This window comes from Lycorma delicatula, chromosome 5 (assembly GCF_047948215.1).
Source record: "Lycorma delicatula isolate Av1 chromosome 5, ASM4794821v1, whole genome shotgun sequence".
Lineage (NCBI taxonomy): Eukaryota > Metazoa > Arthropoda > Insecta > Hemiptera > Fulgoridae > Lycorma > Lycorma delicatula.
In genome coordinates, this window is record NC_134459.1 from 94,637,835 (window position 1) to 94,662,984 (window position 25,150).

General features: G+C 30.8%; 1 protein-coding gene across 1 annotated transcript in view; it reads right to left on the reverse strand.

Annotated features, from left to right (window-relative positions):
* LOC142325216 (WD repeat-containing protein 11-like) overlaps positions 1-25,150 on the reverse strand; it is a 114,926-nt gene that overhangs the window by 81,665 nt on the left and 8,111 nt on the right. The window contains exons 2-4 of the mRNA XM_075366679.1: positions 18,168-18,363; positions 15,381-15,492; positions 4,353-4,491 (exon numbers count right to left, since the gene is read on the reverse strand). Of these exons, the coding sequence (XP_075222794.1) occupies positions 4,353-4,491; positions 15,381-15,492; positions 18,168-18,355 (439 nt within the window). The 5' untranslated portion in view covers positions 18,356-18,363. The remainder of the gene's footprint in view (positions 1-4,352; positions 4,492-15,380; positions 15,493-18,167; positions 18,364-25,150) is intronic.

Consider the following 25,150-nt stretch of genomic DNA (forward strand, 5'->3'; position numbering starts at 1 on the left):
AGAAACAATATAACAACAATAAAAGGATTTATTCAAGTCTACTTTTCTCTAGTTTTTTGATCTTAGATAAAAGGGATTTTGTAGCTGGATGCTATCAAATTATAAATGTGGTAACATGATAATATTAATATAAGTCTATTAGCAAAAACTTACCTTTTTGCAAAAATTGAAAAATTTAACTTAATTAACTAGCTATATTTAACAAGAAATATCATAAGAAACAATCAGGTAGAATATCTCTTTATTAAATTTGAACTGAATAGCACAAACTTGTCATGTCAACCACTGAGTGGTTGACACGACAATTGGACAATTGGTTGTTCAGTGCAAATGGCAACTCTTGAACTAAATCTGCAGGCACTCATATCAGAAACTTTATCTATTACAGATTGATTTTGATCATATAAATCAGCATTAAATACTCCAGATAAGGTGAGTGCTTATTTCCCTACAAAATTTCATACATTTTTGCAGTTACATGAGCATTTTAGTTCACTATATTGTGTGGTTATAAGTTAAAAAAAGAATCTAAAGTTAGACGACATTTTATTTAACTTATAATCCTGCTGAAGATACCAACAATGATGAAATGGGAAGATGATGATATAAAGAGTAAAAATAACATGCTAAAAAGAAAAAGGCATATTAGAAGAAAAAATCTTATGAGAAAAGACTTTCTTAGAAAGACTGTAAAGAAAAACTTCATTCAGCAAAGGTATTTGATCATCCAAGCTCTAAAAAAAATATATAGATGAAAATCTGATCATACAATCTATTGTATGGCTTTACACAATACTTAAAGCCATTAAATACTTGTGACTGGAATGAAATATCCATTTTTTGTTTTGAGACAATGAGGTTTCATACCTGCCCCATTGGGGTGTCTGATTAATTTATCACTAAAGACAGAAATCTTTCCAGATTTACCTAAATTTGCTAACAAAATACCAGTTTTCAAAAAAGGTTCAAAATCTGATTTTAATGATTTATCACCCAATTGTGATTCTTCCTGCACTATCAAAGGTCTTTGAGAAGGCTATAGCTTCCCAGCTACTCTCTTTGAAAATAATAAATTGTTGCATTATACACAGTTTGGTTTCATAAAGGTAAGAAAGGTAAGAATTAAAGCTATAAATGAATTTTTAACAAAAATTGTTGATTCTCTTGAAGGTCACAACTGGATCTTGATGTCTTCTATGACTTACCAAAGGTGTTTGACTGTGTGAATTACAAGCTGCTGTTCCAAAAGCTTGAGTACTATGGCATTTGTGAAGCTGCTCTAACTTTTCTTAAATCCTATTTAAAAGACTGAAGGCAGAGTGTTCATGACAGATTATTAAACAGTAGTAGCAACTACGAGTTGATACCTAATGGTGTACCTCCGGGGTCTATTCTCAGGCTAATATTATTTTTGATTTATGTAGATTTACCAAATTCGATGCGTCTTTCAAGGCTGATTATGTCTGCTGATGATACCATGGTGGCTTTTACAAATTTAAATTATTCAAATCTCTCTAATTTAATGAGTAGTGATCTTATTAGAATGAACAAATGATTTCTGACTAATGGCTTGCTACTTAATTCCAATAAAACACAAGCAATAAGGTTTCAGTTGAATCACAAAAGTTACCGACACTCCATTTCTGGGTGTCTTGAAATTTTCAGGCTATGATAATTTTCTGGATCTCACGATTGATGATGTCCAAATGACAGAGAAATAATATTTATTTTTTATAATAGTAAACATCAATCACAGTTAAGGGGTATTCTTTGCTGTTAGCCTTGGCAACACAATATAATAGAGTACTTGATTGCTATGCTGTTTGGGAAGGCTCAACACATGAAAAACTAGCAGACATCACTGTTAAATCAATGCCATGTATTGTATCTGGATGTCTTAAACCAACAACTACACAATAATTGTGAATCCCTTCTTGGTATTGTATCCCTAATATTCAAAGAAACATGATCATATGTATAGATGTTGAAAAGTAGAAACAGGAACAAGATCCTTGGCACCTTTTGTATGGATGCCAACAGGCAATCTGATTACTTCATTCAAGAGCTATCTATCAAGATCCCATGATCTTCAGAGCGCCCAAATAAACAATCATATTAATAAATAGAAATTAAGGTATTTCTTAATAAAGGCAAATTAAGGTATAAATCACTATCAACCTTATAACAGAAATTTTTGCTTATTTTCCTAAAACAAATAAGACAAGTTTAAAAGGAATTTAATAAATAATAATGTTTTTAATAAATAAGTGTAATAATGGAGAAATGTTTAATAATAAAAGACAACTACAGCACAAATATTAACACAGGGCAAGTAAAGATTAGAATATATATATTTCATTAATTAATACTTACAAATAATTCATTTTTATCATCAACAAGTCCTGTAATGATGTCATAATAAAATAGAATTGGGCATTAATTAATGCAATGGATTAACAAGGATTGGATGGAGAAGACCTTGTAGAGGTGGCAAATTCAGCTTAATTATATAAAATTAAGTTTTAAAATGAAGAAAATAAATAGGTACAACAAATTGATAGATTGAACAAAAAAAATCTTACAACTGAATTTTCTCATAACAGCAGCCATTTAAAGAAGGCAAGTGTTATATCAAATGTGCTGAGTTTTTCTTCAGAAACTACTGATCAAGTTTTTTACTTTAAATAAAATCCTTTTAAGCAATACACCTTCATAAAAAAATTGTTATTTAGAGTTGTTTGTTAACAAAGATTCTAATTTGTCAGGGCATTTTAAAAAATTCAGGAGAAAATTTTGAAAAATGGATGAAAAATGTTTTATGGAAAAGATTAGAAGGAATAATACTATATAATTGTAAATTATATACAAATGATTATTTAATATTAAAAAAATACATACAGTGAAACCTATGCAAAATGGAACTTCTTAAAAACAGAAACTTTCTTAAAACGTATAGTTTCCAAAGTTTCAATTTATTTTAATAGAGATTAATTTTTTCATGAGTATAATACAGAAATGTGTTTTTTAATCACCTTATTTTATTATAGGCTATTCCATTTTTTATTTTCTTTCTGTCTGTTAAGATTCACTCTATTTTTTTCTTATTAATTTATAAATACATAAACTGTCTCGTTCTTCTTACTCTTTTGTAAAAGTAAATAAATTTGTATATTCAGCTAGCCTATTTTATCAGCTGATATTTTATATTAATAATTCATTATTATTAATGCATTGTTCAGTCTAAATTTAGAGTTCATTACATTAATATTTAATCATCAACTGAACATGTCTTTTATTTATTACAAAATATGAACTAGAAATTGTGTTGTATTTCATAGTAGTAAAACAGAAAAGAAAAGAATATTACTGGACCTTTTTTAACATGGTATTACAGAAAGAGGTTAAAAACTGATCTGGATTGACAAAGTTCAAAATGCAAGTGTCTAAAGAATTAGAAACTAGTTCATGAATAGTTTTAATAGACAACATCCTAGCAGTAAATATATTAATTTACTATAATTAATGAAAAACTGTTTCACTCACTGCTTATCTTTTTGTTTGTGTTAAGAGCACTTTCACAGAGATATCTGTTTTTTAGAACAGACTTTTCTGTTTTAATAAATTAATTGAAATAACAAAAATAAATTTGAAAATTGTAGAGAAAGGTGTTTACTACCTCAGTCCCTGCAATAAAATGAATTATTTCTGTTGCAATTATAATAAACTAATAGATAAATTATTCTGATATATCACATTTAAATAAATTTTTAATGTAAATTATAATTAATTTAAATTAAATTTACTATTTTTCTAAGCTAATCTTCATATTCAAATATTACTAGTTCATTAATTAATCTTCAATTTTTTTTCAAGAACAAGAGATTTAAATTTGTCAGTATTCTGAAGAAGCAGAGATATCAGCAAAAGTGTAATGGGGACACAAAATAGAAAAGCAATTCTTTTTAATTAATTTTAATAAATTAAAAAACGTAACATTTGGTAGGCCATATGCTAAGACATGCAGGTGTACTTATTTTTTAACAGACTGTAAGAAGATTTCTAACAGAAGAAAAAATAAGGAATGGTATTCATAAATTGGATTAACAGAGGATGTAGAATATAATAAAAATGTTGGGGTTAAGAAATTATTTTTAGAAAGAAACTGAAAGTAGCAATTAAAGTAGTAAATGAGTCAAATAAAAAATAACCGTATTTTGTGGTTTTTCAGGAGAACTGCTGGCAAAAATACGTCATTTGAAAGTATAACATTGATTAGGGGTGCTGATTTAAATGAATCAAAGTACTTAAAAATAAAACAATGCAATAAGATGATAAAAATTAAATTATTTTACCTAAAACAGGTTTATTTCCATCTTGTAATGCTGTAATTACAGAAGCACCTTTGACATCCCAGTAAATAATCTGACCACCAATATCAGAGGATATCAAAGTTACACGATCATGGTTGTCAGTTTTAGGAGCCCATAACACCTGAAATTTAATTTAAATCAATTACTGTTATTCATATAATAAAAAAATATAATTCACACAATCTTATCTTCTGGTTGGCACTGTCCACTATTTCCAAAATTGGTGAATTATTTTGTAATCACCTTCATCAGTCATTTCTAACAGCATCACTTAAACAGTATCCAACATATATTTGCTTAATCCATTTAGCACTAAATAATAATTTCATTATTGTGATCGACAATTCTTGTATTACAGTAATGAAAGACCATCAGTACTTTGTAACTGGACACAGAATTTTGATCAATGAGGCAGACTAAAAAAGAATATTCTTGACTGGACAAAATAAAAAGAGTAGCTACTACTACCTTCCTATTTTAACAGAAACTAACTTTTTTTATCTTATTAAATACTTAATGCTTTTAACTGTATGTAATAGGCCTGCCACATTGTTCAATTATATTTCAAGAATTTTAGAGTTTATATTACATAATTACTATTTTTTTTAAATTATTTCTTATTATTTATTAATTACTTTGATTAAGAAATTGCATCTTAAATATGTTAAACCACATAATGGGAATTTAATACTATGCAAACATTAAACAATTCCTCAATATAATTTTTACAGGTAATCTATGTCTTTCTGTTCAATATATCAAACTACTTTAACTTTTCTACTTTGACTATAAAAATAGATTATTTATGAATTGTTAGATCTACAACATTCCAAATATATATTTTACTATTGTCAGTAATACACATGATTCATCATTAAATCATTCTGTAATAATTCATCATATGATTCATCATTACAATGATTAATTATGTAATTATTACAGTTCATTATTCTGTTGGATAAATTAAACTAAATTAACTTTTAATGTTTGTTATAAAAATAGATTATTTTATAAGTTAGTTACAATATTCCAAATATATAAATTATATGTATGAATAATACGTATCATTCATCATTAAATAATTTGTAAGCATTATTTAATACTGTTATCAACTACCATTTGTCTTTTTTTTAAGCACTAAAATAAAAATGATTGACAAGAAATTTCTAAACTTAAAATAAAAATTTATTTTTAAATATATATTTTCATTTCTGCTTTGTAATTCATTCCAACAAACAATATTTCAGAACAAATCATCATAGGCGGTGACAAGTTAGTGTATGTCCCAACCTGCAGTGTAGCCATGATAGACACTGTTTTAGTATAATTTGCCTTTTAGCTGTGTTAGTGAAAAGAAGTATTGATGTAATCATGGTCAAAAACTGAATACCGAGTAATTTTCCACTACAATTATGCATATAGTTAAGTATTTACCAGTCTTTAGAGGAAATGAATCCTGTACTTGGAGAGGATTGTCCTCATCGTACAAAAACATTTAGGTGGTACAGAGAGTTAGAAAGAGGAATTAGGCTTGAGGTTGCTCCAAGGTCAGACTGACCATCTTTGTCTGTGTCTGAGGGAAACATTGTAGTAGTAAAAAATTCTTAAAGACAGGCATGAGGACCTACCATCAAATTGATGTGACCTTGGGCATAAATGTTCAATGCTGGTGCTACTCTGCAAGAACAATTCAAGTTAGAAAGCTTTGTTTCCTTTGGTTGTCATGTAACTTAACTGAAGATAAAATAACACATTGTATTTCGTGTTTCACAGTGTTTTTGTGTTTCATTGTGTTTTTTAGCATTTCACAAAAATGTGAAATGCTGAAAAAGTTTGAAAATTGGAAATCTCCCCATGTAATCAATACTGTGACAGGTGAAAAAACTTGACTGTACTATTAAAACGTCCCACCCAAGGCTCAGAACAAAATGTGGGTGTTTGAAGATGAGGAGACCCATGTTGCTACTCAAAAATCCAGATCAGTGAAGAAGAGAATGGCGGCTGTATTTTTTTAGTTTGAGGAGTTTTAGAGTGAGTTGTGTTGGAAACTCAGAAGACAGAAACAGGAAAGTGGTCTACTGAAACATGCCTGCCTGAAGTTGTTGAAGCTCTCAAAAAGCTGTGCCAAAACCCAAGGATGGACACATGGTTTCTTCACCATGATAACATTCCAGAGTTAACTCCATGATAACTGCTCTAAAGTTTGATCCAAGTATCTGGCCAGCACTGAAATAAAATTGTTAAAGTACTCTCCCTACAGTTCTGACCTCACTCCATGTGACTTCACCCTGTTCCCCCAAGTAAAAAACTAACTGAAAGGAAGATATTTTATGAGTGATGATGATCTCCTGCAGGCCTGGGACGTCCGGGTTGGTCTAGTGGTGAACGTGTCTTCCCAAATCAGCTGATTTGGAAGTCGAGAGTTCCAGCGTTCAAGTCCTAGTAAAGCCAGTTATTTTTACACGGATTTGAATACTAGATCGTGGATACCGGTGTTCTTTGGTGGTTGGGTTTCAATTAACCACACATCTCAGGAATGGTCGAACTGAGAATGTACAAGACTACACTTCATTTACACTCATACATATCATCCTCAGTAATCCTCTGAAGAATTATCTAAACGGTAGTTACCGGAGGCTAAACAGGAAAGAAAGAAGAAGAAGAAGGCCTGGGATGAGCTGATTTCAAAGTTGAGAGTTCTAAGGTTCAAATCCTAGTAAAGGCAGTAATATGGATTTGAATACTAGATCGTGGATCATGTTCTTTGGTGGTTGGGTTTCAATTAACCAATATAATGAAGTAGACTATTAGCAGTAGCTATAACAAAGCAATCAGAACACTCAATGCATTGTTAATGAGAAGATGGCATTTTTACAGAGGAACATGTTTTTATTAGCGAGTAATACTTCAGTGCACAATCAGTCAGTACCAAGATAGATCAGTTCCTAATAAAACATCATACTGAGGTTAGTGTTTAAATTCAGAGAAGCATGTTCTATCAGTGGAGGGAACATAAAAGATCAAGGACAGTGTTGAATGCAGCCACAGTTGCAGAAATCAATGACCAATTAACAAACTCACAAAAAATCAATTAGATGCTTATCAGCTGCAATTAATTTAGCAAATTAATTTAACAATTCATCAAATGAAAAAAAAAGACAGTTAATCTGTAGAGTTTTTGTGCTACAAGGCACGTGGCAATGACTGCTGGTGTAAGGACCACTACAACAAGCAAGGGTTTGGCAAGGTAGGACTCGCTCTAGTCCTGCTTGTGCTCTTTTCAGAGTGGGGGGGACTGTAATCAATGTTTTTGTAATTTACCTGCATAAACAATACAGCTGCAGCGAAGAGTGACCAGAGGACAATCAGGGCTCTGGCTGCTTGTATCTTGCTGCAAGCAGTTGTCACATTTATCTACTACATTATTGGCTTGCCAACAATGTAGTAGATATCAGCCAGTAAGTACATAGATACGCTTAACTTATCTTATTTACTTAGGGATGCACTGATGATGAAGATGTTGACTATAGAATCTGGAGAGTCTACGGGAAAACCCATGTCTGTTAGAAATGAAGAGGTTGTCAGGAGGGAAGTGGAGGATATTTCCGTATTCTCCTCAGATGATGAACGCCAAGCTCATCAAGTAGGTATGTCCACCCACGTACCAAAACATAGTCTGATTAGTGGCTTCATTAAGGCTGGGGGGCAGGGCTGGTAGGTATGTCCCTCTAGTAATACAATTTGAGGCACAATGTGAGCAGTTGCTGGGGTTTCATGAAGACACTCAGTGCCTCTGAAGCGGTTCACAGATGAGCGAGTGATCCTGAGACTTAATGAGTTTAAGACAATGTTCTCTGCTTAGGTGAAGAGATTTGAGGCGCTCTCCTCTAAGCCAACTGAAGTCAAGGAGATTATAGTTAAAAAGTCAGCTTGAGTTCCGGTATCAGCGCCTGTGCCTATTAGGGCAGAGTGGAAATGATACACCGAGGTGCTTAAAGGCAAGTAGGAGGCCAGCTTAGTCTATAAGCAGCCAAAACTCAGAAGGGCTCCACAAAAACAATTAAAGAAATTAATAAGGATTTTGCCCTTCAGGGCAAGAGATCAAATTTGAAAATTAGGAACATAAAGGATACTAGGTAGTCTGGTTGTCATAGCAAATGACAAAAACAGTTAGAATTATTTCAGAATCTGTTGTTAGTAAAATGTTGGAGGTCAAGGTGGATCAGAAATGTAAAAGGAGACCTTGAGTCACTGTCTATGATAAAGATTGTCACCTGTCCAAGCAGGAGGAGGTTGTTCTATCATATGGGAGAAAAACGGTGACTTGAATGAAGTGACATTCAAGTCTGCGTACAGGTTTTTGTTCAAAACTGGTAGATGTAATGCCCAAAAGTATCATGGTGTATTTGAAGTTGGGCCTACAGTTTAATAAGTTTGTTGCTGAGGGTAGGTTGTTTGTGGATTTCTCTTCTTGTAGAGTAAATGAGTACACTAATGTTCAGAGACATTTTAAGTATTGTAGATTTGGTCATAGGGCAAAATTCTGTCAATAGCTACACTCTGTGTGCATTGTGGTGATAAGGGTCAAAAGCGTGAAGAGTGTTCAAAAAAGTCTAAAGCTCCTACTTGTGCAAATTGCAGAAGGTTGCACAAGGATTACAAACACTCAGTTGAAAGTAAGGACTGTTGAGATATATTTTAATTCACTGCATGGTTAAATTTAAACAGATAAAATTCTCAAGGTGCTTACATTGCTCAAATCGAGTTAGGTAAAACTGTTGAAAGGAGGTCCCTATATAATTCTTCTGCAACATCCATACATGGTACAGAATGTTCTGCAGGGTTTTAATAGTTGGCAAAAATGTTATACTGGAAGTAACAGTGTCTGCAGTTCTGTATAGGAGGACATTGGAAGAATTCTTGATCTTGTTGGTAACTGTCCTGTTAGGGGCTGATGTAAATGGTAAGTCGCTTCTTTGGTGTACTGGAATCACAGATGTTAGTGGTGAATTAGCTGAAGGATTTGTTGTGCAGTATGGATTAGAGGTATTAATGATTTCGGTGAGTTACCAACATATGTTAGAATGGTAGATGGAAGGAGATTATTTGCTGGAACAAATATTGATTTTACTGTTGCTTGGAATATTCCTGATAGTTGATGATTTTTCAAGTCATCATTGATTAACAATCTTTAAGTTGGTTAGGAAGTTGCGAGATGCTTGTATATGCAATGTCACTATTCATCAGGGGCACTTCCTGCACAAGAAGGCAGACTGGCCTAAATTTGTTAATATTCTCTTGGCTAGACTCCATATCTTAGACAGGAGTCTGAATGATATTCAATTGGAAGACTTGACAGAAATATTTTCTCTAGCTTTCATCAATAACACTGAGAAATCAATTCCCCATAGTTCAGATTGAGAGAAGTGGTCCTTGGTGGACTCGACAGTTGTCATTGTTGAAACAGTTCGTGAAGCATCTCAGGAGAGCTGCTCCATAGCAGAGAACCTGAACAGCAAGTGATCTAGGTAGATGACTATCAAAGGCAGAAATCTGAATATTTCCAATTGGTGAGGACATAAAAAAGGGACTCTTGGTGTTCTTTTGTTAGAGGGTAAGGAAAAACGATCCTGGGGATCTTATGTACAGATGCCTAGGGCATATTGTAAGAAAACTATTCTTTTACCAGCTCTCAACCCAGCAGGGTGTTGTTTCTAATAAAGTTGAAATTTTAGATATTCTATTGAATGATTTATTGTTGAACGATGTTGTTACTAATGAAACTTCATATTATCTGCGATTTCAGGAGGAAGTTACTGCTTATTATTCTGATATTTTATCTGTGGAAATTACAGAAGCAGAGTTACATCAGGTAATTTGCAGTTCTGGTAGTAATAAAGCTCCGGGTTTCAATTAAATCATGGTGGAGCTCTTTGTCTGTTATGTTGGAATTTATGTTGGTACTTTGACTAGAACTTTTAATAGGATGCTTTTTGCTGGCTATTTCCTTGTTTGGTGGAAAAAAGATCTTCTAAAATTATTGTTTATATGTGGTGACATGAACCCCACTGTGAGCTTCTCTTACTGGACTTAACGCTCCTGCCAGTTATTGAAAAGGTTTTGAATCCTCATATTACTGATAAGATTGAATTCTAGAAAGTTATTAATGGATGGTCTATATGCTTTTCGTCTAGGCAAGGCCATAGAAGATGCTATTTTTAAGGTTATCAACATTGTTTCTTATTGTGAGTCTGAGTATGTTTTAGGCATTTTCTTGGACATACCAGGGGCTTTTCATAATTTGTGGTCGTCCTCTGCCCTATTTCAGCTCCAGAAGTGTGACTGTAAGCAAAACAAGCTGAATGTATTATCTAGTTACTTCAGCAATCAAGATGTCATTCTTCAAGACAGCATTTCAGAAGTAGGAAAAACGCTAACTAAAGATAGTCTGCAGGGTAGTGTTTTCATTAGAGGCTTATTAAATTTGTGAATCTGTTTCTTGATTTTTAAGAAAATCAAGAGGACTTTAAATAAGTTGAACTGTAGGACAAAATTGTTCCTGCAATCAACACTTGTTTAATTGCTTTGAGGATAGTATTTTTTTTGTTTAAAGACTCAATCAAGTAATGATCTGAGGACATAGTCTAATTGATGTTAGATATAGGAAGAGTCTTTGTGTGAAACCTTTGGTTTTAAAGAAAGGTGCAGGGTCGTGCTTCCGCTAGTCAGTTAATTTGATAATTGAGAGTTGTAAGTTATGGTAAGTGATTATGGTTGTAAGAGGCTGTACGAAAATGTTAGTAAGTTGTGTAAATACACTGAGGGAAATATCTGCTGAAGCATTTAGATCGGCATCTGACAGAGGTGAAACTGATGACTGTGATGTGTTATCAGGTTTAGAAGGTCTAAAGGACAACATCCGGAAACGCCCATCAGGGCTAGGAAAAGGGTGATGTGGTGACTGGGATCATCACATTCCAGGTGGGTGTCTTCCCCTATAGGAGTCAGTATGACAAACATAAAATGGCTAGAATATTATCACTAGTTTAATCAGTTTGTGGACGAAGGGATTCATGGTGTGGACTTGCTATTTTTCTCTGAAAAGGTATGGTTTCATTTGGACATAAACAGTCAAAACAGCACAATTTGGAATGCTGAAATTTCCAAACATATACCATAAAAACCCATTGCATTCACAGAAGACGCATGATATATGGAAAGTGACATCATGAAAAAGAATTGTTGGTCTTATTTTCTCTGAGTACATAATTAATGCAGAATGATATCCGAATATTTTATTGCAATTCATAAAATACAGGAAAGAAAAAAATTGATACTATTGATACTAACAAGATACTTTGTATCTTCATATCTGATACCAAAGAGTTTTCTTGGAAATTAATGGAAGAAAAATTCTAATCAACAAATCATGAACATTAGAACAAAATATCAAAGCATTAAATACCTAGTCACAAACTGAAAACTATTGCAACAAACATAGTGAAAAGGATAGAAGTATGCTTTCAGGTAGATGGTGGCCACTTTCAGTATTTACTCTAGAATTTAGGCAATATAAAATTTAATAACTTACTCAAGCCTTTTGTATTTAATACATTTACTGACATAATACTATGTTACTAGAAAATTGCATATTATATAATTATAATTCGACAAGCAAGACGACATTCTTTTATAAATTGTAGTCATAAGCTTCTGAGACATTCTTTAAACTTTAGCATAACTTATAATATTCAGTTCATAAACATCACAGATATGCTTATGAATTCCAGCCACAGAATTGATTTTTGCCATCTAAAATCAGATTACTCCATGTACTTGACAGGGTCACTAAATGTAGCATTCATTATTAATGGATGAATATTAACATCAAACAACAAAATGACTAAACTGTTGTTGCTAACAGCTATCAATTGAAATACCTAAGCAATAAAAGCATCATTTGTTTATATCAAACACAGGTAGCAATTTCAAAACAGAACTTAATTTAAAGACAAGCCTTGTATTAATGATGATCGCATCTTCACTTCTCTGATGATAGCATAATACTTCAAAAAACATTTCAGATAAATATTTACACTTTTTTGTGGTGATCAGCCACTCTTTCAATACTAGAGAATTTAGCAAACGCTTTTCTAGTCCAAGATTCAGCGAAGGGAAAATCCTAATATTCACTTTTCCATGGTAGAGAGAGGGCAAAAGTTATATATATTAAAAACAGCTAGTACGTACAAGTGGTTAATGAATGAAGGGCCAAAGTTACTCAGGTACAAGGAGTTTCCTCATTACAAGTGCCAACAGTGTCCTCAGAGGACAGTGAGCTGTGGTGGTACAGGAAACTCTATTGCCCTAGGGGTGGAAACTGCCCCCAAAAGTGGAGAAACTTCTTTAGCAAGTCAATGGAATTAGAGTACAAGAGGCAACAGAAAACCATGAATTAAAGATTCTAGTGATAACTTCTTGCATTATACTATGATGCTAGCTTTTTCTGTTAAATGTTCTGAAGTTAAAATAGTTTCTCATTCATATCTCTGAGAGAATCAGAAAAAGGACCTGTTGCATACAGAAACTTGGGATGTCAAGACTTTGTCACAGAGTGGAAGGTCAGGGAACCTCAAGAAGGGAAACAGATGCTAAATAAAATGGAATATTAGGATTAAGTGAAGTAGGGTAGGATGACAGGGTGAAATGAATGATGGAGAATTTTTACCATTTCTATTCTGGAAGGAAGGAAGAAAGAAAGAAAAGAAAAAGCAGAGTGGCAATAATTATGATGAATAAAGTAGCAAAACAAGTGTAGACGATACTGGAGAAACATATGAGTATTAAAGATGTAATAAAATCGGAAAAGGACTGCTGTAAGGTACTGATGGGAATTGAATGCTGTGGTTGGAGAATGTGAAGAAGTGTGGTAGAAAAATTTGACTTAGGGATAAGTAAAGGAAGGAGCAGATTATTAGAATTTTTCCATGATAAAAAATTATTCATAACCAAAATTCTATACAAAAACCATAAAAGGAGAAGATAAATATGGGTATTCCTTGAAGACAAAGCAAGCTATCTGTCTATACATCATAACTTAGTAGATAAACTAACTCCTATAAAGATAAAGGAATGCTGTAAAGAAAGCCTATCGATTACCAGGTGCAGATGTCAATAGTCATAGAATGTTGTGCTACTTATGATGGAAATGAGATTAGCTTTAAAAAAAATGAAGATCTCTTTAAAGAAAAAAGTAGAAAAACTGAAGATAGTTAAGAAATGGAATTTAGATAAGTTGAAGAAATTGAATGAGAAAAACTAGCTATGTCAATTAAAGAAAGGAAAAAAGAAAATGAGTATAGTGAGGAAACTTGGATGAGAATAAAAAATGTAAAAAAAATACAGCAGAGAATGTAGGCTATTATGAGAAAAATAAAGCCAAGAAACAATGTTTCCTATGGATTCTTGGCTTTATTTACCTCATACAGAGAAGATAATATTTTATTTTCACATATAGAGAGATAATAGAAATGCTAAAAAAATGGAAAAAAGGAGTGGTATAAGGAAAACACAGAAGAAAATGAAAGAGCAATATATCAAATATTTAGCAATGAATTAAACTAAAAGCTAGAAAAATGTTGAAGGAGGAATGCAATGTTATTTTTTAGAAAAAAAGGACAGTAAATTATGATAAATAGGAAGGTAAATAAAATTACATGGTATAAATGAGAAGGGAATGATAAGCTGTGAGAAATTGAGAATAAGGGTGGTAAAAAACTAAGAAGAAAGAAGGAGAAATAAATAAAAGAAAGATGGAAGGAATATGTGGAGAACCTGTATATGACAAAAAGAAACCTGAGGAACTAAACATAGAAAAGGAATGGAAGGTAGTAGAAGAAGATAAAGAACCCCCAATATTAAAATGTGAAATACAGAAAACAATTAAGGAAATGAAGAATAAGAAATGTACAAAATTATTAGAAAATTATTAGAAATTACTGGAGCAGGATTGAATTGTGTAACAGAATATACAATATGGGAGAATGACCTGAAGACTTATGAAAATGGTAATGATACAAATTCAGAAGAAAACTGATATCAGAAAATATACAGAGTACATATATGGATTGTCTTGAATGGAAGTGAAGCATGGATGACAAAGAGAAAGAGAGAAACTGGATTGAGGCTGGATGAAGTATGATTATGGAGAAAGTAAAACGGATGGATAAGGTGAGGGGAAAGTAATGAACTGGATTAAAGAAGAAAGAGCCCTTATACAGGAAGTACACAAAAGAAACAGGTTAGGACACATGAATAGAGGAAGAGGAATCTTGATAACTGCATTGAAAGGGCCAGTAGAAGGAGACAGGAAGTGAGATAGAAGGATATATGTTTCTAAATGTTTGTAACTTCTTTCCATAAAAGCAATTTTATATTTTCTTGAATAAGTTTATTAAACATACATATATCAATGTAAAAGAAATAGCAAACTTTTGTCATTAAATATATTCCTTTTTTTTTAAAAAAAGGAACATATTGAATGATTTTTACATATTAATATCCAGCTGCAAAAAATAATTTTCAAATAGAACTAATAATTATATCAATCATTTTTGCTAAAATTTACAAAAGCAAATGCTATCAAGAGATGCACAAATGAAAAATGTTAGGAACTGTTGAACTAAGTAATTTTAGAGATAAAAAAGTAAACAAAGTATAACTGAAAATAACTAATGAAACAGTAAATCAAAATAAAATACTAAAAAAAATTATGCAATATTTGCATGAATAGACATAAATCTGTTTTGTATAAAAGCTTCTATTATAACACATATACCTCTACATAAGGAATAAGATGGCAATTATTTTTTTTTAAAGAAAAAGCTTTATTCAAAGTTTTTTTATGGATTGACAATTACATTCTCAGCAATTAAATTTCAAGTTAGTATCTACTTTTAATAGTGCATGCATTCACATCTAAAAGACTGATAGAATGTTTAATAAGCGTACCTTATTAACAATACCTTTATGTTTGTTAAGACACTGTACAGGTTGTATGTTTACAGTATCAACAGCCACAACCGAACAGTTAGAACCAAATGCTAACATACCATGATATCCCCTGAAAATAATCACAAAAAGAGATTATACATATATTGATCAGAATTACTATTTCTTTTATAAATTATACTCCCAAATCATATTAAGTCATATAATATAAGAAAAATATTAGGGAAACTAAAAAAAAAAAACAATTGTTATAACAATTTAAAAATTCTGTTTAATAATGAACAAAAAAAATTAAAATTATAATTACTTTCCCGGTAAATATAGCAAGAATAGCTAAAATAGGGGGAAAGTATGGTGATTATCAATTTGTTTTTGCAAATATTTATGTCTATGGTCTAACTAGTTCATCTATACAAAAAAAAACATATATGTTTGTATCTACATATGTGTGACCCACTGCTTTTGGGCTTATATCTCAGGATCTATTTACCAAATGGATTTTCTTCAAATTTGGCGTAAGTATTTCTATATATAGAAAGACTATATTAATTTATATGCTGCTTTTTATAAAGAGCAGCATATAAATTAATTTTTTTAATCAATATTAATTTTGTAGTTCTGAGGAATGTATTATGTGCTGAAAAAGCTGTAATCTTTTTAATAAATTTTGTGAAAATCAAAAAACATATTTTGTTTTAATTTTATTTTTATTATGTAAAAGAATAAACTAAAACTATTTGAGTTCTTGTTGACATGCCTGATATAGAAAATACAGTTCTTCAGAAAGAATTTCCAATATTATAACCTTTTTTGTTTATTTCAAAAAATTGCCTTTGCTTGAAACATGATTATGGAAGAACAACATATTGTGGTAAAATTTTTATTTTCTGAAAGTGTAAAACCAGCTGAAATTTACTCATAGATGTTAAAACAGTATGGTAAAAATGTATTTAACTATATCAATTTTTATAAGCAGTTAAATCAAGCAGTATAAGCGTCACAAATTTTCATCATAACAGAAAACTCATGGAAGTTTTGATTGAGGCTTTGCAAAATCACATGCATCTTGTTCACGATATACAAATAAAAAATTTGGGAAATTGCTGACATTTGTAGCCCAAGTAACACACTCTCCACTCCATTATCCATGATAAGCAAATTACTGAAAAATATGTTCAAGGTGGGCTCTGAAACAATTCTCAAAATCACAGACACCCAAATTCACAATTGTACAAAAATCAAACAGCGGAAGGTAAAATCTTCCTTTAAAACCTTTTTTTAAATCACATAATAACTTGTAATGAAACTTCGATTCATCATTTTGGGCCGGAATCCAAACATCAGAGTATGGAATGGAAAAATACAAATTCAACCTTCACAAAAATAAAAACCTATACACGTTAGCTGGTAAAACGATGCTAACAGTGTTTTGGTACTACAAAAGCCCAAATTATTGTGCTTTTTTGGAAAAACAACTTACAATCAATAGCAAGTACTACTGTAACATGCTAGAAAATAAAATGAACCTGCAAAAAGGAGAAAACATTCTGGTTCTCTCTCAAACGGCGTAATTCATCTGAATGATAATGCCCACCCTCATACCACTCAATAAACATGGAAAGCTATTCATAAGTTGGATTGGGAAATGTTGTCAAATCCACCTTAGTGTCCTAATCTCACACTATCAGATTTTTTCTGCTAGATCCTCTCAAAGAGTTTTTAAGTAGTACCAAGTTCAACAATCAGCAAGTCAAGAATACACTAAAAAAATGGCTGACACCAAGTTAAACAATAATTGCTCACTACTGAAATAAGTAAGTTCAGAGAAAGATGAACTAATCCTAAATATAGCCAGCATTAGTTTCATTGTCATTAAATAAATAATCATTTTTCTACAGACATTTGTCTCTTTAATTATTAAATAACCCTTCTATAACCAAATTAAATTTTTAACTTATTTGTATATTACATAAAAGAAAATTAAATAACTTTATTTTAATATTACCAAAGATTGAAAATTATTCATAAAAGCTATTTTTTACAGGACTCCTCAAAAAGAGTGTAGTGTATATTTGTTCCACCATAGCAGCTAAATGACTAAACCAATTTAGATGTATGACCGCACATTGGAATCTTTATGTTACAAGGAGTGTCATACGCTACATAAATATATATATATGTTTAAATAAATTTTAAAAATTGAAAAAAAATTATACTAAACACAAAATTGTCACCTGCACGCTCTTTAATTATCCTGTATTAAAGATAAATGTTTGTCAGCAATGTTTTTTTTTGGCAGTTGTGTTTTTTAATTTTTTATATTTATCAGTTATTTATCTTAGGTTTAAGATACACTAACATGTACTTCAACAGCTTTAAAAAATAAAATGAATTATGACAAATAGTTTATCAAACAATTTACTGTATGTTTAAAAACATCATAATATTGTAATATCTGACTAAAAAATATTTTTTTAAAGAAAAGAATGATTTACAGATAAATCAACAGATTTTTTAGACTTTGCAAAATTGTTAATTCACTTGGAAGATTTTTAATTTTTTTTTATAAATAAATTTAGCAAATAAGCAATGTTTACAAAAAGCAATTCAGCATAAGATTTTCAGCTAATAAATGAAAACATCTAATGATGATGTTGGCTTGGTTATAATAATCCAAACTTTCATTACATATTCAAAGAATTATTAATAATCAAATTTATAAATCACCCCTTTCGTGCTAATACTGACTTTAAAGTAGAGTTTACAAATCTTTAAATGAAAACTTACCAATCAACTGAACCTCTATTAAATGATAATTGGTTTGTAACTCCAGTAATTGTTCTGGGAGCAACAGCATGTATGAGGGTTCCTGTTGGTTGTTTTAATTCTAAATCTTCTGGCGACAGAAGTTTCTCTACCATTAAATCTTTTGGTGTTTTATCACCTTCAACATCATCATTTGACTTTTCATTCATTGTTATTTCTGAAACAAGGAAAAAACTGAAAATAAGATAAATTAAAATGATGTACTTAACAGATTTTTCCTGAAATATTTTTCAGTGAATTCCATCATTAGAAAACTATTACTAAAATCTAACAAATCAAACTGTTTTAAACAATTTTGATGTACAGCAATAATTCTTTGTATAAAATTGTTCTTTTCATAACTAATAGAAAATTTATATGAATATAGAATTTATTATACTACTTTGAATTCTTAGAATACTACTAACTTAAAGTAATCCATCACTTTCATAATTATCAAATTTAACAGAATACTTAATTAAAAATAAATATATCACCAATACAGATAGTATGAGTAGAAAAGCTTAGAAATGATTCATTCTAATTTAGAAGAAATTTTAAATAGAAAATTAGAAAAATTTTGAAGCAATGATTTGTTCAATGAATTAATTATAACTGGAAAAATTATAGATTTAACAATTTATGAGGGATGTTTACTGAAATTATAATACTGTTAGAATAAATAGTACAAGAAATTTTATATTCATCTCACTATTCTATTAGTAACGAATAAAAAAGTTGTTATTGACAATTATTATATAAAATGATTTTTTTCCCAAATTTTAGGGAGTTGCATATGAAATTTAGCAAAGTGCGAGTGTATTTTTTTTTTTGTATTTTTAATTATCATTAGATGAGTTTTACTGCAGTTATATTGGACAATTTAGTAGCACATTTGGAATGTATCAGACCAGTATACCATAATTAACGCTTTTTCTTAGGGTTATTGGGCCATTTTTAGTGTAGTACTTTCAAGAAAAACAATATGAATTCAGTATTGTTTTCTTCTGCAGATGGAAGAAAAAGATTAAGTTTTATCACTGCACATTTTTGTAGAAGCATACACACTAATAATAAGTAGTTATGTCATAATTTTTGTTATTTTATTTTATGCTTAGTAATTATCCTAAATTGATTATTGTTTTCGTTCTATATAATTTAACTTTTTCAAAAAATGTATTATAACAATGGACTAGTTTATTACATTGTGCCAAAGATCACATTTCACTATACTAATTTTCTTTGATTCTACAATAACAATTAAATTCAATTTATTGTAATATTTTAAGTTTTTAAAGGTAATTATGATCAATTTGAACCAACTTTTACCATTCTTTAAAAAACTGAAAAATGATCTTAAAAACAATCGTCTGCAAACAAAAAATTAAATTAGTAATTTGAATCTCATTCTCACTAAAAATTAAAACAGTAAAATTAAAAAACTGTTATTGGAAAATTGTGATTCTTACAGAAATATTACAAAAAATTTGGATGGAAGAACAAAACACCTGGTTTTTTTTTGTGTTGTGGAAAATGACAATGAATATTTTGAAAAATTGGAATATTAAATATTTTCAATAAAATAATGTAAGTAAATGTTTTAGAAAGTGAATTTAATTCTGTCTGCAGACTAGGGAGTCTTTATTAGAAAGTACTTTTATTTCTTATTTCTAATATGAAGAAAATTAATTAAAGTAATTAAAAAATATAATAAAAATCAATTTGTTCACTACTGAAATAAGAAACAAAAGGGAAGTGATTTTTTTTAAATCAAGGTCTGAATCAATAAAATAAATTAAAATAAAAAATTGCCATAAATTAAGACTGTAAAATTATGAAGCAATGAGTTGGTAGTGAATTTCTTATTTGCAGGGCCGGATTTACAAGTTTTGTGCCCATGGACCCAGGCAAAATTGCTGCCATCTATCTCATCCCTGCCCCTTGGCTGACCTTCTGGATCCAATCTTTAACCAACACTATTCCAGCTATCCTACTAAATCACCTTCATAAATCATGAAAGTTTGTAATAATTTTCTTTTAAAATTCTGAACCAACATAAACAAGTTACACACTGATATACCCTACTGTATACTTACTATGTTAACTTTTTGTACTTTATTACTGTATTTCAAAGGTGAAAATCAAACTATGGTATAAAAGGTAAAATAACAATTATGTGTAATAGATAACAACAATTTTCAACTATAATATGGAGGTTATATTACCTAAAAAACTAACTCTTAAATATGTAAGTTTCTTACACAAGTGAAACTGTAATACGCCATAACTGCTTACATCTTGCTTTGATATGAAAAATCATTAATAACATCATGAAAATGAAGTTTCATAGTCAAGTATTTTTCAGTTGCTGAAACAGCTAGATGAACCATCTCTTCTGAGTAAGAATAGATCTCAAATAATTTTTGATTGTTGACAGTGTGGAATATGATCTTTCAGTTGCACACATAAATACTCTTTATGGCAAATACTTATGTTAGGATATAAGTCCTGAAGACTTTTCAATGTTAGAAAAATGTTAAGTTGTGAAATGACATTTCTTCAACATTAGTATCGTCTAATTTGTCTTGAGCTAAAGGTCCTTTTAAATGAAGATACCCAAAAACAAAAAAAGATTTTTTAATGCCAGTTACATAAATTTTTCTGCAAAGATGCTGCAGTGGAGATTTCCTTGCCATTCAGGCTGCATAGATTTGTTAAGAAGGAGAATCTGCTAAGAAACTCAGTAAAGACAGTGATTCTCTTATCCAAGTCAGAAAGAAGCTTATTAAGGATTACATCAAAGCTATTTGAAAACTATAGTCAGTGTTTTCTTCTTCCTCCTCCTCTCCTGGTTCCAATGAGTCAGATTCATCAAAAAACTTCTTCCTTTTCTTGTACTTTTAGGCCTATCTTCTACACATTCACTACCGAATTCAGTTTCAAGAACAGTTTGGATAGTTTTTAATTTTTTTTTCACCATCTCATAGAAGTAAAACAGATCTTTCAGTTCATCGACAAATGCAATCACAGATTTGTACAGCATTACATCTGTAGCTACAATCACATGGAGCAATTGTATCTTTTCACTAACAGAGCTAAATTTATTGACATAAGGCTGTCATAAACAAAGTACAGCGTTATATTGCTAAGTCGAGTGAACTGACTTCAGAGAAAATAAAGGAGATAGAACAGCCTGGTGTCGCCCTGTGGCAGGCCAGATGGGATGAAACAGAGTGTAGGCGTTTTTGATCTGCAGGACACCTCTTGGGTACACCCAAACATGTATGTGATGGAATTTCTTTCAGGGCATGGCACTTTTCAGAACAGACTACAGAAATTCAGCCAGACGGAGTCTGGTATGTGTTTGCAATGCAGATTATTGGACGATGCTTATCATGTGGTTATGAATGTGCTAGGTATGACTTAATGCGCACAGAGACCGTTTGTCAGCTTGATATTCTTGGGTTGACAATTGATCTCTGTGTTAATTGAGAAAGCCAGGTTGAATGGGTGATCATAGAAAGTTTTATTGCATATTTGGCAAAAGAAAGGATTGCTGAAGGGGTGTGATGTTCCACTTGGACTTTCCTTCTTTGTGTAGTATGGTTTTATTGTTATTTTGTTTTATGGTTTGCTAACCTGTTGCTGTTTTTGTTTGTTTATAGGTTTTTTTTTCATTCATTATGTTTTATGTTACAATTATGTTACACTATTTATTATTACTGTTGTTTTGTTAGTATTTTTGGATTGCACTTTTTGATTCATTGTGCGTCGAACTCATTTTTACCTTTAGAGTTCAGTTCCTTCATACTTCGAAAGTCATTCACTCTTGTTTGAGACTTGGCTCAAGTGTTTTGTTTGAAGTTTATGTTAGTAGTACACTAATAAAACTGTTGCTTGTAGCATTCGCATCAGTGGCATCCTGTGAGGGTTGACTGAAAGATGTCATTTCCAAGGTACTGAAGATGACCTCTGGTAAAGCCCATAAGGGATGAGTACGAAGGGAGTGGCATGGCGACCAAAACCATCACATGGAAGATGTCTTCTCCTATGGGGTCAGGTTGGTCGAGAGAGTTGGCTTGAAAGGTGGCCTGTACAGGGACAAGCATACATGCACATGGCATATGAGACAGCATTACCCTCTGCGTACATTGCCTGCTGCTGCCCTCTCCAACTAATGTATGTATAATCGATCATACACTTACTGACTTCACATGCTTTCTGGCAAATGACAATGTTGTGCTGCAACTGATTGCTGCAATTACTATGCTTTAGACTAGTTTGATAATCACATTTTTTTGAGAATATTAACTTAATGCTACTGCACTAATAGTAACAGCAAATTTACCTAATAATTGGGCAACAAATTTCATGTGTTATACCTGTATCTTTGTGCTATATCGAAGTAGTTATTACTTTTTATTGATAAACTGTTAATACTTCTTTCAAATGTTTTCTGATCTTCCAGGGTCTGCAAGGTTTGTATTAATCATATTAAATTGTTCAATAAAATTCTCCCACTGCTTTTCAAGTCAAAACTAAAAAATCACTAATCATACTGAGTACATTAGAGAAAAGTGTAGAAGTATATAGTTTCTGATCATATGATTACATTGTAAATGTTTACTACAATTATTCAAAATTGTTTGCCAACAATATATGTCAATTTAAATAAAATATATTTTCAAAAAAATTATGTTCAATATACAATATCAATGAATGCATGAATGTCTTTTTAAGTTATTGAAGACCGATTTTGACAATACAGAGTCAATAATTAAAGTTACATGAATAATATAATAGTTTATAAGGTGACAAGAAGTAGCTTTATTAAAATAAATGTGTAAATAGTTTTAAATAAAAAGCTCTAGGGTTCTAAAAATTGATTTATTCCTTCAGGAAGAAAAAGAGTATCAAATGGATAAATATAAATATCAGAATGTGTGGTCCATTTTAAATACTTTAAATCCATTATTACACCTAAAGTTATATGAAACTATGTAGAAAACAAAGTTCCAGAAGCATCCTTTTCCATACAAGTGCTAAACATTGTTTTAAAGAAAGCTAAAGATAACAAAGCTCCTGATGGTGTTGATGATATTTCACATGAGTTTTAAGAATGACCCATCAAAAAAAATTGAAAGTTATGAAATTGGAATTATCTTTTACAGTTTCATAAAAAAGTTGATTTTAGTGATATTTCAAAATACAAAGGCACTTTGGAATACTATAGGCAAGTTATTTGCTTGGGTGTTACATAACAGACTCATTTTCTGGAGAAAGTTTCATGAACAAAATTTGCCATTACGGTTTTTAGTTATAATTCTTGGTAACACAATCTTGAAACTAATATAAAGTTTTCTGTGAAACTCAAAATATTTAGTGGAATTTCCTGAGCAATACTGTGCTATGCTCCTAAAGTGTATAATAATGTTAATTTGAGGAGAAAGTTCAGCTGTTCTTAAAAGTGAAAAAAAAAATAGCTTTTAATCTTTCAAGAATATTTCATGTAATTGTCTATTCACAAATGTTTTAACTATTTCTCCATGGGCTATTTTTACTCTTAAAATACATTCATAAATCTATGAATCTGTTTTCAGACACATATCCGTACATTTAGCTGAAAGAGATAATTAGAAGAAAATATTTCGGAGTGATAAGATTTTTTAAACAGATAAAAAAAAAATTAAGTGGGTTTGATATTATTACTGCCTTAAATAAGGTCAAAAATGTAATTTGGAATAAATTTAAAATTCAATTTGGAAATAGTTATTAGGCACAATTATTTCACATCAATTTTGATGTGAACTATGTAAATAGTGTCATTTCATAAATTAATTATCTATTACATATACAAATATTGAGTGGTTTCTGCAAGTCTGTTACTCTTTCATGCAAATCTACTCAACCAAATAGGATGAAATTTTGCATTAACAGTTTTTATACCTGGCTTGTGGTATTAACCAGATTATGTTCCTTGCCAGTATTCAACTTTACTATGGCAAAACTGCTGGTCAAATTGAATTCAGACATCATTTACAGAATTTGAAATAAATTTTCTCTAAAAAAAGGTTTCTGTCTTTTTAGATGTCCCTTTTGGTTATTGAGAAAAGTAGTTTTAAAGGTGAGATGCTGTATGGCATACATTCATTTAGATTTGCCCTTCACTTTCAAGCGGCTCCAGTTTCCACTCAAATTGCTTTTTTGATGACAATAAATAAGTCACAAAAGTAGATACTTCTTGTAGCTGATCTCCTATTGGAGAGTCTATACTTCTCGCATGGACTCTTGTGGAATCAGTATACATACATTCCCAAAGCAAAAGGCTGTAAACATTGTATAGAAGTTCATCCCTTTAATTATGTTAACAAACTGATCTAAAAAAAAAGTTAAAAACATTAAAAGAAAGAAAGAAAGAAAGAGAAATGAAGTATGGCGACCTCCTTGTGGTGTTTGGTTAAGCTAAGAACCATCCAAAATAATTTTTACCTGAACGAAGCATAGGTAAACTGCTATTTTTAGTATGAGGGCTGACTATTCTGAAATACACATACAGAAAGTTTCAAGTCTTGCACTGGCCAAACTGTGGCTCTGAAGAAATTAAAATACACTGATAATTTTTATAAATTGAACAGGCTTTAATTGTTATTAGTATTATTTTCACAAACAAGAGGATAAAAAACAGTGGTGGTCCAGGGGTTGGAAACCCCTAGCTAGATGGAAAAGCAAGTCCTGACTTGCTATTCATTTATTGAAATGCTTATTTTAAACTAGACATAACTCTTCCACTTAATTACACATATTTTAAGTTTGTGTCAAGACTATGGTAACATAGCAAGAAGAGGGTGCCTAACATTTCATGTGCAATAGTTATAATTTAAAATAAATTTATTAAATATATTTAAAAAAATCAGTATTGAGTAAACAAGATGAAAGATTAACTACACGGTAAAAATTTTAAATTA